The sequence below is a fragment of the Procambarus clarkii genome, chromosome 10, assembly GCF_040958095.1.
Source record: "Procambarus clarkii isolate CNS0578487 chromosome 10, FALCON_Pclarkii_2.0, whole genome shotgun sequence".
Lineage (NCBI taxonomy): Eukaryota > Metazoa > Arthropoda > Malacostraca > Decapoda > Cambaridae > Procambarus > Procambarus clarkii.
The window spans coordinates 46,983,630-47,003,882 of record NC_091159.1 but is presented as its reverse complement, the minus strand read 5'-3'; the positions used below and the strand labels follow the sequence as shown (position 1 = coordinate 47,003,882).

General features: G+C 40.4%; 1 protein-coding gene across 4 annotated transcripts in view; it reads right to left on the bottom strand.

Annotated features, from left to right (window-relative positions):
• LOC123774056 (uncharacterized) overlaps positions 1-20,253 on the bottom strand; it is a 41,117-nt gene that overhangs the window by 17,211 nt on the left and 3,653 nt on the right. For all 4 annotated transcript variants that reach the window (XM_045768198.2, XM_045768207.2, XM_045768180.2 and 1 more), the window contains exons 3-7: positions 9,671-9,809; positions 7,496-7,629; positions 6,264-6,441; positions 4,041-4,191; positions 969-1,132 (exon numbers count right to left, since the gene is read on the bottom strand). In XM_045768198.2, coding sequence (XP_045624154.2) covers positions 969-1,132; positions 4,041-4,191; positions 6,264-6,441; positions 7,496-7,629; positions 9,671-9,809 — 766 coding nt within the window. The remainder of the gene's footprint in view (positions 1-968; positions 1,133-4,040; positions 4,192-6,263; positions 6,442-7,495; positions 7,630-9,670; positions 9,810-20,253) is intronic.

Below are 20,253 nucleotides of genomic sequence, written 5' to 3'. Positions count from 1 at the left end.
TGTACCCAGTCATTATCACACTCAGGCTCTTCTATAATACTATCATGGCTAAATAATACAGGTTATATATATATTTTGACATTATTAGGCGATGCTGTGGTCATACGCCGAACAGCAGTGCTGTGCGTGCCAGCCTTGGTTGCTCACTCACTACTGAGGCTCTCACACCCGGGAATGCGGACCATAATTTTTTTTAAAAAATGGCGTCTGTTTACAAGAGCCCTGAGGAAGCCGATTTGAACCCCATGTAGCCGCAGGAGTTTTGAATGGTACGTGAAAAATACAAATACCTAGAGGCGCGTAGCGCACCCCAGACGTGAGCCTGCAGGGGCGTTGCGCAGTTAAAGGGTTAAGGTAACAATATCTACCAGATACACAAAAGAAGAAATACATAGGATGACTCCTGTGCTGCCAAAAATCACTTGAGGGGATGTATGGGTGTGTACGTGTAACTACCTAAATGTGTCTGTACTCATCTAGTTGGGCTTGCGGGGATTGAGCTAAGGCTCTTTGGTCCCACCTCTCAACTGTCAATCAACTGGTGTACAGATTCCTGACCCTACTGGACTATATCATATCTACATTTAAAACTGTGTATGGAGTCTGCCTCCACCACATCACTTCCTAGTGCATTTCATATGTTAACTACTCTGACACTGAAAAAGTTCTTTCTAACAACCCTGAGGCTTATTTGGGTACTAAGTTTCCACCTATTTCCCCTTGTTCGAATACCACCCGTGTTGTGTGTGTTTGTCTCCAAGACTGAACCTTTACTTTTATATGTATCATTGCCTATTTTGCTAATTTTTAGAGAATTTTTTAAAAGCTCTTAACTTTGCTACCATTGAAGTAACCAAAGTGACTATATAATTCTAGGTAGAAAGCCATATCATTATTTATTGAAACTGAACATATATTGCAAAAAATCACATTGAAAATCAGTAATTCAACAGATGTACTCTACATACCTGGAAATCAAACAGAGGAAAAGGGCAGACCAGGAAAGGTATGCCAATGAATGCCATGGAGGTATACTTAGTGTTGATGAGGTGCTTGTACAGGGGCTTGACAATATTGTCTTCCACAGTAATGCCACACTCCTTTGACAAAAATGGGAATGAAAACGTATATCCTAGAATAAAAATGGAAAAAGAATGAATTAGTAGAATGTACATCTTATTTATTAGTAATTTATACATTATTCATGCCTCATTGTTTCCACTGTGTCTCAGCCCCATCCACTTCTGCTTCTTTGTTACCAAAATTAAATAAGATTAGGTTGGTTGATCAAGTGAATATATCACTGCAAAGAATTACTGTACACAGAAACACAAGATAGAAACACGACAGAAATACGACATTGTTACAATGTTCAAACAAGTTTTAACATCTAACAAATTGTAACAACGTTCTAAGACATAATAAAAATGTTATAACAAGATGTAACAACTTTATTACAAGTTGTAACAAGCGAAAAATAGGGACAGTTACGTTGTGTGTTTGCAGGGTTGAGGCCAAAGGTGGCTAAACGACTGCTAGCACATCAGGATATCTGAGGTGGTGGGCGGCCGGCCTGCCTGAGCCGATATTGGAAGGGTGGGTTATGCTAACGAACAAGAGTACTAGTTAAGGACAGGGTTGCTGGTTTGTTTTATTTCAGCAGGAGTTTCTTTGTTCTTTCTGGCTGTCGGTAGTAATTTTACCGCCTAGTTTTTTTTTGGTTCGTCTATCTTTCTGGGTACCCACCTCGGTCGATGACGGAATACAACATACTTTTAATGTAAAGTGCTCATACGCCATTGCTCCCTGAGGGGACCAGGTTCTGCCTCATGGTTCCCGGTAGGCATAAGAACTCCTGTGACTGACGACCACAAACTAAAAACTCACACATCAGTTCAGATAGCTTCAGAAAAATCAAGTCCAAGCGCAGTTAAAAGCTCTGTACCTCAAGGCACAGTTCTTGCACCACTGCTGTTCCTTATTCTCATATCAGATATAGATAAAAATACAAGTCACAGCTTTGTGTCATCCTTTGCAGATGACAAAAATCAGCATGAAAATTACCTCTGCTGAAGACATTGAAAAATTACAAGCAGATATCAACAAAGTTTTCGATTGGGCAGCGGAAAATAACTTGATGTTTAACAGTGATAAAGTCCAGGTACTGTACTCAGGTACGGCAAAAATGAGGACCTGAAACATAATACAGGGTACAAAACACAATCGAATCTGCCCATAATAGGTAAACAGCATGTCAAGGATTTGGGAATAATGATGTCCGACGATCTAATGTTTAGGGAGCATAACCAAGCAAATATTGTGTCAGCAAGAAAAATGATAGGATGGATTACGAGAACTTTCAAATCCAGGGATCCCATCACGATGGTTGTACTCCTCAAGTCACTGGTGTTGTCCCGTCTCGAGTACTGCTCAGTACTCACTTTTTCCTTCAGAGCAGGAGAGATTGCTGAAATTGAGGGAATACAGAGAACATATACGGCACGCATAGACGCAATAAAGCACCTAAATTATTGGGATTGTCTCAAAGCTCTCCAAATGTACTCACTAGAAAGGAGATGAGAGAGATACCAGATAATATACACATGGAAAATACTGGAAGGCCAGGTCCCTAATCTACACAGTAAAATAACAACATACTGGAGTGAACGATATGGAAGAAAATGCAGAATAGAACCAGTGAAGAGCAGAGGTGCCATAGGCACAATCAGAGAACACTGTATAAACATTAGAGGTCCGTGGCTGTTCAACGTCCTCCCAGCGAGTATAAGAAATATTGCCGGAACAACCGTGGACATCTTCAAGAGAAAACTAGACTGTTTTCTAAAAGACGTTCCGGACCAACCAGGTATGTGGGCCTGCGGGCCGCACCAAGCAACAGCCTGGTGGACCAAACTCTCACAAGTCAAGTCTGGCCTCGGGCCGGACTTGGGGAGTAGAAGAACTCCCAGAACCCCATCAACCAGGTATCAACCAGGAGCCGACAGGGCTCTCTCAGAAAATCACAAAACATTGAATATAAATTTAGAGAGCCACAGAAAACAGAATAATATTTCCATATTTTTGTCTCTAAGAACACTGAAAAACACGAAACCATTCCAATACTGTACTTTATATTCTTCTGTCCACCCCCCTCCACTCCTTCCCAACAAAGTTGACATAGTAATAATAATAATAATTTATTTACAAGAAGGTACAATGGGTTTGTGAGATTACATAAGATTGGTATTTTTATGTTCTTGCAAAGCCACTAACACACACAGCGTTTTAGGCAGGTACAGTACTTAATCTAACAAGTCATATATTAAAGTATATTTGATATCACATATTAAAATAAAACTCGGGTACAGAAAGGGACAATGTGTTAAAGAACGTAAGCAGTGGAAACGAGTATGAAAAACATGTGGTTAAACACAGAATGTGTGATGGGTATAGTAATGAAGAAGTAAATGATAGGTTTGGAATAAGAGAAAGGAGCGAGTGACTGAAAACAGATGATTTTCCACCTGTAGAATTATAAACCCATGGAACCCCCTATTTACCAAAGCCGTAAATACTAAAAACACAACTGAATTTTTTAAGTCCAGCTTGAAGAAATCATCAGGACAAGTATGGGGACCTTTGACAAGCTGCCAGCATCCTGTTCTTGGTGAGCCCACTCTAGTGTTAGTGGTGTACCCATTCTGGTAAATTCAGGAAACAGTGTGGTGGGGAGGGTGACGTGCAATACACTTAAGTGGTATGGACATTGGTAGCATGACAAAGCATCATTTAACAAGATGTATAATGGTGAAATAAGGGGACAATATGGTAGAGGCACATGGAGAGTGCTTGGGGAAGGCAGAGCAGAAGAATACATGAAAGAAAGGGAGAGATGTTAGGACATCATGACTATAGATATTAATGCACAAATGAACAGTGGTATTGCTTGGAAATATCCTTCTAAATATAATTTGCACAACGTGAGAGTGAGGTGTTTCACATAAAATATATACTGGTATTATAAATGTGTCTTTTCTTACCAGTACAATACACGATAACATCAGCCTCAGCAGAGGACCCATCTCCAAACACAAAACCATTTTCCAAGGCAGACACCACACCACGAACTTGACGAACATTGGGTGGCAACTCTGATGGTACTGGTGTTGGAAGGTTGTGTGACAGTATCACCTGAAAATCACAAATAATTTTTAGATTATCTATTACTATTTGGTATAAGAGTAATTAATAAAGAATGATTATGATTGCATTGGCACCATGCTGTGGTGAAGAGCAGCATGAAAATAAGGCATACAGTGAGGAATATACATGTCTTACTACAACTCCACTACTACAATACTTGTAATAATGTTGCTACAACAGTTGCAGCTGCAACCACCAGCATGGCCACAACACCACCTGCTACCATTTCTATAAGCACACAAAGCAGTACTTAGTGTCATGTATTGTATATTTACTGTGTCTGACCTGTAGCAAGTATCTATAGGCTTTCTACAACTGTGGCATGACTGGGTACGAGGCTTTCAAAGTGAAAACTTGATTCATAAGGGGTTGACAATAGCTTGCAACTTCTGTTCTGGAAAGATTTGTAATAATTTCTGGAAAAGGGTTAAAAAGTGTATGGACCTCTGATACTCATACAATGTTCTCCAATTGTACTTGTGGCCATCTTATGCTTCATTGGGTCTATTCTACACTTCTGATCTTATTTTTTACTATGGTAAGATATTTTATTGTGCAGATTTGAGACTGGACCTCTGAGTATCTTCAGTTAACATATTGATTTTATGAACTCACTCTCATCTCTGCCCAGAGGGGCCAGTACAACTGGCAAGAGAGATCAGGAACTAAGACTGAGCCAGCCACACGAAAGACCATACAAATTACACACCAAACCTACCGTCTAGTGAAAAAACAAAAAAACAGGGATTAAAGCTAGCAGTGGCAGCTACTAGAAACCCTGCTAAGGTGTATGGAACATAAGCTGACTCTGAACTAGTAGCATTCTACCACCACTTCACTCGAGTGAAAAAGCAATGTGCAGAGTAGGTACATCCTCTATCAATACCTACAATCATAAGCAAGGTGTAGTAAACATAACATACGCTACCTACTAATGCATCCTGGCCATTGCTCATGAAGTTAAGATTAGCTCTACACTATGTGGAGGATCAATTATAACTCTACAGTTGAGATGGAGCAAATTTGCATCCATAATGCATAGGTCAATGATGCCACATCAATAAAAATGCATGTTGCTAAACATGAGGGTCCTGGTAGTACAGGCAGGTTCGTTCTCGACACACTTACCCCCCACCTAAAACCCTTATGAAATTGGTTCCCGAACGCACCAGGGATGAGAACCCTAACACGCAAGGGGTACTACTCACAGGGTGCCTAGGAAAGGAGGCCCTAAGTGCATGCAGCCCTGGTACTCTTGAAGTCACCTGGTAACAACACATAACAACATCGCAGAGGACTTTACGAAGGCAAACACTGCTTGGAAAGCGAGGCCAGAGAAGACGTCCACACCGGTTTGTATAAGCTGATGAACTGGGGCTGAGTAGCCAGCACAGTGGGTCCAGGGGCTCCCCCCTTCCCCTTCAAGGGGGGGGGGGGGAGATGTGCAGAAGAGTAATGCAACGACATGGGGTGACATTTGCTTGTTTGCTTGTTTCCTTGGGAATTGAGGGAGTTCTACTTCTCTGTTCAGTTTTTGGTTGTAATTTTCTTACCATGTGGGGGTCTGTTTTGTTATGCCTATCTTTCTTGGTGCCTAACCCGTCAATGGTAGATAAGGTTAATCCCCCCCCCCCCATCCAACAGGGGCCATTGCTCCCTGTGCCTCTCGAAGGGGGCCACGTTCTGGCTACAGGTCCCCGGTAGGCAGAACTTCATATACTAATGCCCCGGTCTAATGATTCGCATATTAGCCTGATAGCTCCAAAGAGCCTCTGGGCCCCACAGAAAAACGAAAAAATAGCACGCAAGCTTAGCTTATGGTAACTATCTCTATACAGTTTGTCTGTTTAAAAAAAAAAAAGGAAAGAATTTTTATATCTAAATCAAAGATTTTTAAATATTTTGATATAAATCATCTTGATTTAAATCAAACAACCCTGGCATAAATGTTGCAAAGCCACAGAGGGGATCACCCAAGAAACTGTTGTGTTTACTGAAATGTAACAAGCATTATTCAAATAAATATTCCATTACCATGTATTCTGTATTTATTTATTTACCTCTTTTGCCACTGTAGAAAGCTCTATTGCAATATCCAAGCCAGATGCTGCAGCCCCTAATATCACTACAGTTGCTCCTTTGTATGAAGATGGCTCCCGGTAGTCATGGCTATGACTCTGGCGGCCCTTGAACTTCTCAATGTCTTCGATTTGTGGTAAACGTGGGACAGAGTAATGTCTGAAACAAAGCAAAATGGGTAAACACCTTTAAGTTATAAAATATTTTCATTATAAGAATTCAGCAGCTCTAACAACTTTGAATATAATACATTTCATTTGTGCATTGTACGCCAGTCGAAAACAATAATAATATCTTATTTAGGAAAAAGTACATACAGTGGTACCTCAACTTATGAATTTCATCCGTTCCCAGAGACGGTTCAAAAGCCCAAAAATCACAACCCCGAAACGAATTTTCCCATAAGAAATACAGTAATGTAAATTAAAATAATGCGTTTCATACTCCCAAAAATATTAGCTTCATAATAGATTTCATACCTAATTCTCCCAAATATTTAGTACTACAGTATGTACATGTTATTGCTTACGTTTAATGATGACTCTTGTTGGCGTATGGAAGACGGTGAGGAGGGGGGAGGAGGAGAGGTGTTAGTGTTTGGAAGGGAAATCCCCTTCCATTATAACATCAGGCAGTGATGACTTCTCTGGGGTACTCTCTCTCCTACGTTTTGCCTACATACCACTAGGTATAGGGTGCCTACCTTTCTGGGTGCCTGTCCTAGTCAATGGCAGACATAGAATGTTCCCAACCACAGGGAGGGTTTCAATAGGCCATTGCTTCTCGTGCCTCTTTTGAGGGGGGCCAGGTTCTGGCTCGTGGTCCCCGGTAGGCTAGAACTCCAAGCATTTTGACTGATGCCAGAAAGTTATACATCTCCATTCAGCCTGGATAGCTCTGGGGAGCCGACGGGGCTCCCTCCAGAAAGTGCAATTTTGCATTCTCCAAACTAGTAAAGAGCAAGGGGCTAACTGTACCATATTTGTCAAAACAATACCAAGTCAGCATGGCTATAATGTACAGTAAACTATTAATGACTATATATTCAATTAAAAGGTGATGTATTAAAATGAAACATATGGACTAGTCTATGAACAACAGAAAATCTTAGAACTGTCTAAACAAGATTATCTATATACTACACTGTATCATATATCACAAAACAATGTTTTATCGAGTAAAAAAAAAGTCTATGAAAAGAAAATTTCCTTACCCGTTACAGACAAAAATTGCATCAACAGTGGTAGTAGTTATCTCCTCCGATTCTAGGCATCTTACACGCACATCCCAGGCTGGAGGTCCTTCACCCTTCATCACAGGCTTTACTTCTTCCACATAATGGCCAAACTGAAAGTTATACACTGTACATAACATTTTAAATTTGACCTTTTGAAGAAATTTTCCAGATTGACATCCTCCAAATTATTCAGTACTTTAAAGGTTTCGATGAGATCCATCCTGTCATGCCTGGTTTGCAGTACTGTATTGTTAGCCCAGTGGTCCTTAACTATTCCCGATACGTGAGATGACTATGCTCCGGTATGATTTTTGTTGCCCGATGTTGCACCTTCTCTAGAGCAGCTATGTCTTTCTGAAAATGAGGTCTCTATGCCTGGATGCAATAATCCAGGTGGGAGTGCACCAGAGACTTATTCAATTGAACGACTACATTCTTTTTCTTGAAGGTAAAGATACGGTTGATTATTCTCAGGGTTGATAATTATTGATTATTGAAAGGTTGTATGGTTGATTATTAGACGCTTTTTTTACTGCTGCTCCCATTTGTTGTGCAACTTTTAGTGAATGATGGATTCTGACTCCAAGGTCCTTTTCTTCATTTATCTGTTGTAAGGTAGTGCTGTCAATTTGGTAATTGTGAGGTGGATTGTTGTGCCCCACATGTAAGGTCTTGCATTTATTGATAAGTTTATAACCGTATAGGTGAAAAAGCATCTCCTTTTCTCAGTCATTTATTTATGGCACTGTAACAAATTATATAACTACTTCACATCTACCTCCCTAATGAATTGAAAAAACTGAATGTCCAACTTTTGCCTTATTTAAAAATAAAACCAAAAAGTACCTAATTTCATCTTCATAGTTTTCTACCTAGTGCTTTATCTCGCACTCTATCTAGTGCTACCCAATCCCCCAATATTTGTACCTAAGCCATATTACTTTACCACTGTAATCTTATATATCATCTGATATCATTGTTGTTGTATTGAGTACATATTCTACTGCATTATTCCTTGAAATGATCCTCATATGGTGCTGTAGTGAATCAATGTATAACCCTGAAATGTTATCCTAATGTACCTAGCAATCCTTGTTCATTATTGTGTATTGTTATTATTGTGTATTATTCTAATCTGCTTTTGTGTCAAAATTTCTTACAATGTACCTGTAAACATTTTTTTTAAATTTTACTATAATTATTCTACTTAAATTTATCTGTACCTGTAAAGTAAAGCTGTAAAGTACCCATAAACATTTTTTGTCAATTTAACTGTGAATTATCTAATAATTATCTGTTAGTTTAAGGACTTGCCCGAAATGCTATGCGTGCTAGTGGCTTTACAAGAATGTAAAACCAACTTACTTTCTATGTTCTCTGTTAATGCCTAATGTACCTTCTTGTATATACATAAATAAATAAATAAATAAATAAATAAATAAATAAATGTAACTTGCTGAGCTAAACAAATTTTAATATCTATTTATGACATTTAAAACTGATCACAGACTGACCAGAAGGCTAAGTAAAATGAATTATACAGTGTAGCGAGTAGATTATCCCAATAATATACTCGCTCCAAATGCATTGTTAATATTCCTGTCAACCTTTGGAGATGAATGAGGTGAGGCGTTGCCCGGGCAACACGGTGAGGTGTTGCCCGAGCATATAAGCAGCAGAATAGCAAACATTAACCAGAGTCTACTTTCAAGTGTGGTCTAGAGCAGACACTTGCGAGATACTGTACTGACGCTCAGTGCGCTCAACTCACACCAAAGTATCACCTGTGTACTTCTGTATATTCGACCAAATATATATATAGTATCTTAGTGTCTGTGTTTATTTGTCACCATACTTTACGTAACAATAGAACCGTTACAACAGCAAAAAGAAAAGCCTAAACAATTTTGAGATGTTGACCACAGGGTTGCAGCATCTTCAACTCCTGTAGATATAATTTCATAGTGTTGAGGAGAGGAAGCCTGTGAGGCTTATCAAGGCTTCCCTAGAACAACTACTGATCTCCCTCCCAGCGAAGGGGATGCTTACCAACTTTGCCAACACAAAATAAAATTAAATCAAATATATAACCCAATAAGAAATTAATGCACATGTGAGGCTTTATTGCATATTCAAAAGTAAATACTGTACCTTGATGTAAGGATAAAGCTTGTGATGTTCTGCATAACTTTCCAAGTACTTGAGAACTTCAGTGTGATGTATAAATGAAGTGTCGCTCGATTGAAAGGGATAATCAGGAAAAGCCATTACCTCCTTCGGTAGATTTGTCCTACAAACAGATAATTATTATTAAGCATTTGCAATAAGAAATCAAATCTGTATTTAAATACAATGGAGGATTATTCAAATTTTCCATCATCAAATTACTGTACTGCCTCCACACTGTATACAACTTTTTATTTACATTGAATCATAAACCAGATGAGCACACACTCCAAATGTATTTGGTTGTTTCCAAGGATTTGTCCCTTAACCATTCAATTGTGCAAAACAACCAGGGATGTTCTCGCCATTCATTTGTAAAACGTGCGACACAATCACGAAAATTTCTCAAATTATACACTATTGCAAAATATAACTGTAAATGACAGTGAAAAACAAATCAGTGACACTGAAATAAATCTGTATAAATATATCTGAGGCAATTCCTGCCTCGCATTCGCCTTGGGCAACCTCCTCGGGACGTCTTATCCAACAATGCGAGTGAATTGTGACATTATCGCAAAACTTGTTTTCTCCACCACAGCCAAAATAAGCTGCACACAAAAAAAAAATCACATGATCAGGGAACACATTGTAACAATATTCAAACATACAGTATTTGTTTCAGAACTTACTTTTTTCTTCTGTACCAGCTGGATGTCATGTAAAATCACACATACAGTGCATAAGTTAAAATTAAGTTCTTTCTATAAAGGCAGTATATTGCCTTTATTTTTAAATTATTTTTATCACTACAGTACAATCCAAAATGTAAAGCTATATACCATTAGCCACCCATCTAGACTATTGTGCTGTATGCAGACGATGAGTCACAATAACGTGGCTGAAGATATGATGACCAAACCACACACCAGAAGTCATCTTCTGGTGTGTGGAGATGTATGGATGATAAGTCGACTCCGACGATGGAGATGACGCCATCCTGGACCATTATCAAGTCGATTGATAATGGTCCAGGACGGACGAAAATGCCTTTGTCTCCCCATCTTCTGGTGTTTGGCTTGTTATTTCATCTTCTTGTCATCATTTATTTTATTTATTTATTTTTTATTTATTTATATATACAAGAGTTCTTACATTTTTGTACAGCCACTAATATGCGTAACGTTTCGGGCAAATCCTTAATCCTATGTTCCCTGGAAAACGACCCCGCAAAAAATCGTTTAACAACCAGGTACCCATTTTATTGTCGCGTTAAACAGAGGCTACAGTTAAAGATTTGTGCCCAGTAAATCCTCCCCGGCCAGGATACTAAACTAAATATCGAAATCATACTAAAATCTATCTAAAAAATCCAATATCAGATTTATTTGATAGATTAATCTATCTAAAAAATTAATATCACAGTCTATTTGGACTGTCTGATATTTATTTTATAGCCGACCACCTCAGTAAGATGTATCATGACAATCTTACAGATATTTGTCAGACTATTCGCAGTAGCTATCGTGGTAATGGAGTTAGCCAAGCTCAAGTAGCACACTCACACAGCATACAGCCTTACATCTATCAATATACTCAAGCCTGTCACTAGGCCAGGCCAGAACCCGTTCAGGTACATTCCAGGTACAACAGTCTACCTAAAGAAGTCATAAAAGCCAAGACATTGTTACAGTTCAAAATTACTGTACTTTGGAAAAATACTCAGGAATAATAGCGGTGACCTTTGACAAGCCACCAATATCTTGTCTTATTTGAAGTTACTAGAGATGGTGGCCCACGGGTAAATTCAGGTATATTATCCATATATTTGTGTTAACATGAAGAGCATTGTGGTATAATCAGTAGTTGCCTGTTTCAGGGTTTCATCTTATAATGTTTTTTGTTTTAATGTTGGCTGGATCTGTCATTGTAACCATCATTTACTTGATGGTTATGTTAATAAGATTTTAAGGAAGCTCTCATTAACATAACCATCAAGTAAATGATGGTTACAATGACAGATGCAGCCAACATTAAAACAATAAATCATCATAAGATGAAACCCTGAAACAGGCAACTACTGATTATCAGAGTAAAGAAATTGAGCAAACACACAAATCTGAACTTCTACAAATGATAATTTTAATGGCATATACATTCATAAATTACAGTATTCTAATTCCATTCCATGACATATATTTCCAAGTTCAGTAATTATGATGTACTGTATAGCACTTCAATATCTATGATACCAGATACTCGTTTTATCAGAGCAGATGCTAAATAAGGCAGACTATCTACCAAGGTAACACTTGGCCATAAAGCACTTCTGAATTTCCAAACCACTATAAAACCCACTTCACTATCTCGTCTTATCTGTTATGACCAGTCAGTTTATCCAATTTGGTCTTTATCAAAGTACAAGTTGATAGAAGTACAAATTTCCCAATAATCAGTTATAATTTTTTTTAACTCTCAATTACTTTGAAAAACCCAGAGTATTAAATAATGTTTTATGAGGCAAAATACAGTAAATACAAACTGTCAAGACATATTTTGAATACAAATGCATGATTAAATACAGTTTCCCAGGCCGGCATACACAAGGATACAGTATGTTTTACAGGGAGAACAGGGTGTTGATAAGTATATAGGATGTGATGGTGACAGTAGAGGATGCTGGTGGCAGTGGTGGCATGGGAGGCAATAAGGGGTGGTGGTGATTCCTCCAGCTCAATATCTCTTTGACTGTGCCCATTCTGTTTTTCTGTCATTCAGATACTCCCTAACCTAGTTCAGTGTCTTTTCAGTTATCCCAGTTTGTTTTTCCATCTTGTACACCAGTCTTTCATGAGAAACTGTATCAAATGTTTTCGAGAATCTAGGAAAAAAACTGTTAATCCTACCTTTTTTTCTTTAAGTATTTAGTAACTTTTTCATAAAAAAAATTCCAATTTGTCAGACAACCTTTCCCCACTAAATCTATGCTGCCCTTCCATTACAATGCTTATTCTCTCCGGGCACCCCATTATTCTCCTCCTGATTACTTTCTCCAGCACATTACAAGAAATGTATGTACAGTAATTATAGTAATAATAATCATATACAGTACTGCATTTAAAAAGAAATATATATACACTAGTTATACCAAATATTTCATTGTATGGATGCAGTACATGGTACTGCAGTACTTCTGTTTTTCTGAGAAGGCTCTAAGTACCTTCCTGACCATGGAGTGCTACTGATGGCTCCAACAGAAAACGGCATTCTCATTACAAAGCTTCATTTTTGTACAAGGCCGCCAATCACACACACAGCATTTCAAGCAATGTGACTGGTTAATAATTTAATAATTTCTGTCCTTTTTTTTTTTTAATATTGTGACTACAGTATGTTTGCCTTTTTCCAGATTTCTGGGAGATCTTGTGTCTAGTGATTTACTGAAAAGCCTAATTAGGAATAAAATACCTTTACAGCCCCCTTCAGCATTCACGATATATTCAGCCACGTCCTATTTCATATAGTTCCTGCAGGTGTTTTCTTTACTTCACCTTCAGTGACTACATTACCATCTAATGTTACTTCTGGTTAACCAGTCTCTCCCACTTTTGATTTGCTCAGTTTCTTACTTTCCTGATGTTCACGTTCAAGTTCTTTTACATATGTGGTCTTCCAGGTTGAATATAGTACAGAGATGGTGCACAGTATTAAGCTGACATAAGTAATACTCAGATAGTGCAAGTACAACATTCAACTCTCACAGTGTATTACGCGATACAGTGCCTGCCAACACCCTAGTGTGGATGACCGTCTCATAAAACTTGGATTCTTGCACCATATGGTGCTTTACAAACTAAAAGTACAACATGTCTGGTAATACTTCTAGTTGAGCTATGTTTGAGCTCATCATGGTTCAGTTCGTAGTGCCTGGAGAGTCCAGGAATAAAAATTTCTTCCCATTGCTTAGCCTCATTATTTTCTCAAATTAACAATATGCTCCAACCATCCAGGTTATTTTATTAGCCTGTAACAAGAGAATACAGTACCTATCAGAAAATATGAGCACAGAAGGTTCAAGATTTGCATAACATGGCAAGTATCTAGACAAGGACTTTAACAACTTTCCTAAATGGAGCTCCAATCATTGTTTCTTCAAGAAGTTTTGTATTCAGACATGCCACTGCCACTTCTCAACAATACACATTAAAGATAATGATAGCAAGAACATAATTTTATTATTAGCACCAATGAGTGATGATGACTTTGTACTTCACTGATATTAAGAACTATCAGTATTTTTATGGCCTTGCTCTCTGGGAATTCATCTCCAGGAGGGAGGGACAGATAAAACAGTAACCAATTCTAGGCGGTCTTTGAGGACCTGCGTAAGGCTTTTGACACTATCAACCACCAAAACCTTCTTCTTAAATTACATCATAATGGAGTCAGAGGTCACTCCCTGCAATACCTCAAATCTTACCTTACTGACAGGCCCCAGTATGTTTCTGTGAATAATTCAATTTCTCCCACCCTACCCATCAACATTGGTGTTCCTCAGGGCAGCATACTTGGCCCTCTCCTCTTTCTCATCTAAAATAATGACCTTCCAAATGCCTCCCAACACCTCAAACCAATTCTATTTGCTGACGACACAACCTTCATTAACTCCAGTCCTGACCTCCTTGCTCTAAATGTCACAGTGAATACTGAGCTAAATAAAATCCATCTTTGGCTAACTGCCAACAAGCTCACCCTCAACATTGACAAAACTTTCTATATTCTGTTTGGCAATAAATCCTCTAATCAAATAAATCTCAGGATAAACAATACCCAAATTTGTAACAAAATAGATGGCAAATTCCTTGGCGTTCTCACTGAGCACAAGCTGAATTTCCAGGGACACATTCTAAATACCTGTACTGTATATCAAAAAAGTTTCAAAAGCTTTTGGCATTCTTTCTAAGATCAGATATTATGTACCTCGCCCTGCCCTAGTGACGTTCTATTACTCCCTCATCTATCCATATCTCAACTATGGTATTTGTGTTTGGGGGTTCTACTACCCAAAATCATTTACGTCCTCTAATTACTCAACACAAAGCTGCTATTAGGACAATATCCAACTCTGGCCCCAGACATCACTTGGTACTTCTACTTAAATCTCTGAATATGTTAGATATTTAGTAACTGCACATTCTCTCATGTGTATTATATATTATATATTATATATATATATATATATATATATATATATATATATATATATATATATATATATAAAATGCTGAACTGTAATGCCAATCCTGACCTCAAAAGCTTCATTGAAGGTTGTAACAGAACCCATGAGCACCACACCAGAAACAAATACCGTTTTGATATTCCAAGAGTACGACTTAATCAAACTAGAAATGCTCTACAAATCAAGGGACCCAGAATGCGGAATGACCTTCCCAATCATGTTAAAGACTGTACCTCTCAACCAGTTTAAGATAAAAACTAAGCACTACCTAATAAATTCCCTGTAACCTACCTTACCCCTATATTGTTAACCCATGGTTGTTGTTTTTTTAAACAATGCTGTTTGTCGACCTAATTGTATTTTTGCTGTTTTTCTGCCATGTTCCCACCTTTTTTTATTTTTATTTTTTCTCAACACATTTTATACTTTAATCTCAATTAGTATTAAGTTTTAGTCTTTAATGTTTTTCCTGCCCGAAACGCTTTGTGTAATAGTGGCTTTAGGCATTGTATGTACTAGCTCTATCTATAAATCTATCAATTTTTGTATCACCTCTTGTATGTATGTACTTTACCTGAATAAACATTTGAATTTGAATTTGAATTTTATCTAAACCTAACTTCCACTTTCCATTAGCACAGTGCTTTAGATTGTCTACCCATCACTTTCCCCCATGACTTTACATGAAGAGTCATGGAGAAATGATACCCTTACCCTAACATGTACAGTGTGTCAAAACTATCTACAATTCCCCATTTACATTTGAAAATGCTGTACTTTCAAAATATAATTATTATTTAATGGCTACTAACAGCTCTGCTTCAGGTGTCGCTTCAGAGGGAGACACCACAAATTTTCAAATGCTCATAAATTATTTTATATTAATTTACTATGTAAGGCTTCTTCAGAGTGTATGAATGCCAGACACACACACTACATATCTGCAATACACCCTTAGTAATCTGTATAATAAATAGTTGCTAGACACATCCTCTACTTTTTATTAAAATCATCTTACTTATCATTTGCTTTTATATAAATTCTACACTAAAGAACACTATACAGGTACAGTACTATGTAAATACATGTTGTTGAATATGACCAAAAAGGTAATATTAATGATTCTAACACGAATCTTCTCAATATTTCTTATGTGTTTCTTCACTGTCGAGGGAAGTTGAAAAAATTAACTCCCCAAAGTTCATTTTTACATTATATTGATGGACTGACACCTAGGGAAGCGTTTCGCAAGGCACTCCTCACATTTTCAAAGACAAATTTTCTATACTCTGCTAATGCTTATATTCGCTTGGGGTGAGGTGATGCAGGATATGACTGAAATGAACAAGTGGATCAATGGCACAATGGGTATAATAGGCCATTGCGTGTTCTATCTTCTTGTTTCTGTGTTGGTTCGGGGTCTTGAAGTGGAGCAGATTGTAGGTGTCTGTTAATTGGCTGTTGATTGCTGGTTTTGACTTTTTGATGTGTAGGTAGCTGATGTCTAGTCTCCTGGTGTCATTGTACCTGTCGATAATTTCTGTGTTCCTTTTTAAGATCTCTCTGGTGATAGTCTGGTTGAGTGAAGAGATTATATGCTCCTTGATGGAGCCCTGTTGCTTGTGCATTGTTAATTGCCTAGAAAGAGACGTTGTCTTGCTTATGTACCAAGATCTTTGGGGCTGACAGTCCCCAAGTGGGCATGTGAAGGCATAGATGACATTGGTCTCTTTTAAGGCGTTCTGTTTGGTGTTTGGAGAGTTCTTCATATGTAGGTTTGCTGTCTTCTTGTTTTTGTAGTAAATTGTTAATTGTATCTTCTGATTTGTGTCTGTGAGGATAACATTTCTATCAATAATATCTTTCAGTACACTTTCCTCCATTTTATGAGCCGTCAAAAAGAAGTTCCTGTAAAACAATCTGATAGGAGGTACAGGTGTTAATCGATTCTTCAGAGATTGCATGACGTGTCACCCTTCTTTTAATAACAATATTAAACCGAACTGTTGCCTTGCGTCAACAGTCCTGCCACAAGGCATCGACCCCGACAGCCTTTGCAGTCGGGGAAGGGTGCCACGTATATCAGGAGACGCCTCAACCATGCCGACGTGAAGAGGTCCACCTCCGGGAACCTGAGAGGGAACCAGACGAGACTTCCTCCAGTTCACCAGGAAGCAGAACTTGGCAAGCTGGGAAAGAACCAAATCCCTGGCAAGCAGACACGCAGATTGGCTGGAAGCCCACACCAGACAGTTGTCGAGATAGGCAAGAGCTCGAACTCCTAAGAGATGCAGACTGGCCACCACGACCCGGGTAAAGCATGTGAAAACGCATGGCGCCAGATTCAAGCTGAAAGGAAGGCAATGAAAGCAGTAACCCCAATGTCCCACAACAAAACCGAGCCATGCCCTGAACCCCAGATGAATCGGGACGTGCCAATAAGTGTCCCAGAGGTCCAGGGACATCATCCAAATGCTCGGCTCCAAAAGACGCCGGACCTAGGACAGAGTAGTCATCCGAAAGAAGAGGCAATAGACCCAGGGGGTTCAGATGGAATGAACCACGAAAGGGCCAATGTCCTTTACGAGAACCTGACCTTCACACAAAGCGATCACTGCATCGACCAGACGAAAATGACTCTGATGGCCGAGCCAGCCCCGAAAATGACACCACTGGCTTATCACAATGGGAGGAACCCCAAGCCCTAGCACAGCCCTTCCGGGAAGACCCCCCCCCCCCATGGGCCCCTGGAGAACCAACAAGCTTGACATTGGACTACAACAGGCAAGACGACGCACGTGCTGCCGAGACCAAGGCACCAAACCCAGGAATGGCCCCAAGCGCTTCCACATTCTCCACAAGCCAATCCGAGGACAGCTCCAGGAGAGAGAAGAAATGTGGGACCGAAGCCAACAGGCCATGAGCGTGCAAAACCTCAGCAACCAGAGCAGCCGAAAGGGTGGGAATCTGCACGTGAAGCTGCACAATGCCAACATCCGAGAAAGGAAAGGGGGAAACAAGTACACATTGAGGTGCTCAAACTCACCCCCTAGATAAACCTGGACCACCAGCAAAGCCTCACGCCAGTCAAGCGTGCAGGAATGACAGAACATATGCCAAGCCTCCAACGAAGAAACAGGGCAGTCCGAAAGCCAGGTCGACTCCAGAACCTCATAACAAACCTAGTAAGGAAACGAAGATCCAAACCTGAATGAAGACAGAGCCATTAAAGAGGCATAATCCGGGTCGCACAGGAGGTAAGCCGCAATGGCCTCCTGCACCTCATGAGGCAGGATGCAGGAAGCCAAAAACCTCCAGAAGGATGGGACTGACGGACCCAAAGGGACACTGAACCGAACCCGGGGAGGGGCTAACACCAAATCCAACTCGTATGCGGAGAGGGGAAAGGAAAACCCCACTCCCTGAAACAACAAGCCCCGCTTAGAGAGCACAAAAAACTCAAGTGGGGTCTAACGGGACCCAAGGCCCCAAAGTCAACCCCTCCTCTGCCCCGGGAACCCCTACAGCAGGACCTGGGGCCGAGCCATCCCCCCAAAGCCCCAGCCTCAAAAGAAGAAGTCGAAGCAGCCGGTAAAGCAGGAAGGAAGGGGGCCCACTGGTCAGACCCAGATGCTTCAGCAGGAGGATCCGGCTCGAAGGCTTTAGTCACCACTCTGGAAGGGGCAGCCCCCAAGATTGCCCAAGTCTCGAAACCAACTAAACCCTGGCCCGACTCCAAAACCCTCAGACATTTTGGAGCCAGAAGAACGAGAGGAGGACCAGGATGAACCATAGCATAGGGAAGAACGAGGGAACGCGGACTGAACCAACGTCGAAGCAACGAACACCCCCATGTCCGGGTCCCTATAACTAAAATGGGGCAGCCTCAGGGCTTCCAGATCAGCAAACAACCTAGCGCACTGCAGCAGCCTAAAACAAGTGTGCAATGCATGAGCTGCCTGCACCCGAATAAAGTCATCAGTGGACTGGGTGTACCGAGTCACAAACAAGCAACAAAACTCGCAGAACTCTGGATCGAAGGTGTCACCGACCCAGCAGGCAGCATGATGGAGGCATAAAGAATGAAGATCACCCGGAGACAAGGGGACTGAGCAACCCTCAAAGTCACACAAGGTGAGGGGGGGAACCCAGGGGTCACATCCATCGGACCCACATACCCCCACAGGGGTCCCAGAGTCCTGAAATGGAACTCACACTCGGGATAGCCCAGGCAGGGTACAGCTAACAGGCACCCAATATTACCATCAAACTGCTAAAGCTGCACTCCCGGAACATATAAACTCATTGGGGCTTAGCAGAAGACCACCAAGATACAAGAGGGTAAGACTAAAACCAAGGTGCAGACTCCCCACCAGGCTAGAAAACAAAAACAAAAAAAAAACCTCGCAAGAGGACAACGTACCCAGTCAGAACAGAGCGGGCCACTATGAGAGGTGAGAACTAGCTGCACAGTACTCTGCGCCCCAACCACTGACAAATACTATCCCCCTATCCAGAGGCAAACAGGAGTGAAGGGAACACCCCAGCTGACTCCAAGGGTGGTCAATCACCAAGCAGCAAAAGACCTTACGGAGGTAGCCCTCAAGGTGACTTGTGGAAGATGGCCCCAAGCCCCAAGGGCGGTACTTACTGGCCACCTAAGTGAAGAGAAGGACCCTAGGCACATGCAGCGATTGCCACATCACTGCTGGATGGATAGCCGGCGTGAGGGGTCTGGGGCTCCCCCTTCCCCCTCCGGGGAGGGGTTGCACAGACAGTGGCGCGGTGACGTCATGCTCATTTGTTCATTTTCATTTGGGGAGTTCTGTCCACTAGTTTGGCTTTTAGTAGCAATACTTTAACCAGAATAGGGGGTTTGTTTTTTGGGCGCTTACCTTTCTGGGTGCTTGACCCGGTCGATGGCAGACATGGAATGCTTCAAACCACACAGGGGTTTCCATAGGCCATTGCTCCTCGTGCCTCTCTGAGGAGCCAGGTTCTGGCTAGTGGTCCCCAGTAGGCCTAAGAACTCGATTCACATGACTGATGCCAAAGTTTAATATATCCGTATCAGCTTGGATAGCTCCGAGGAGCCGAAGGGGCTCCCCCCTCCCCCCAGAAAAAGTGGAAATATATTTCCATTTTGCAGAAAATTTACTTGACGTTGGTTGCTGGTGCCAGACATACTCGTGAAGAGAGGCAGGCGAGGCCGCACCACCTCACTACCCATTAGCAAAACAGTTATTTATAATCATTTTAAATAATGACCTAAATAATGAATACAGTAAATAATTCTAACATTAAATTGTTTACTCTGTATCCTATGTGA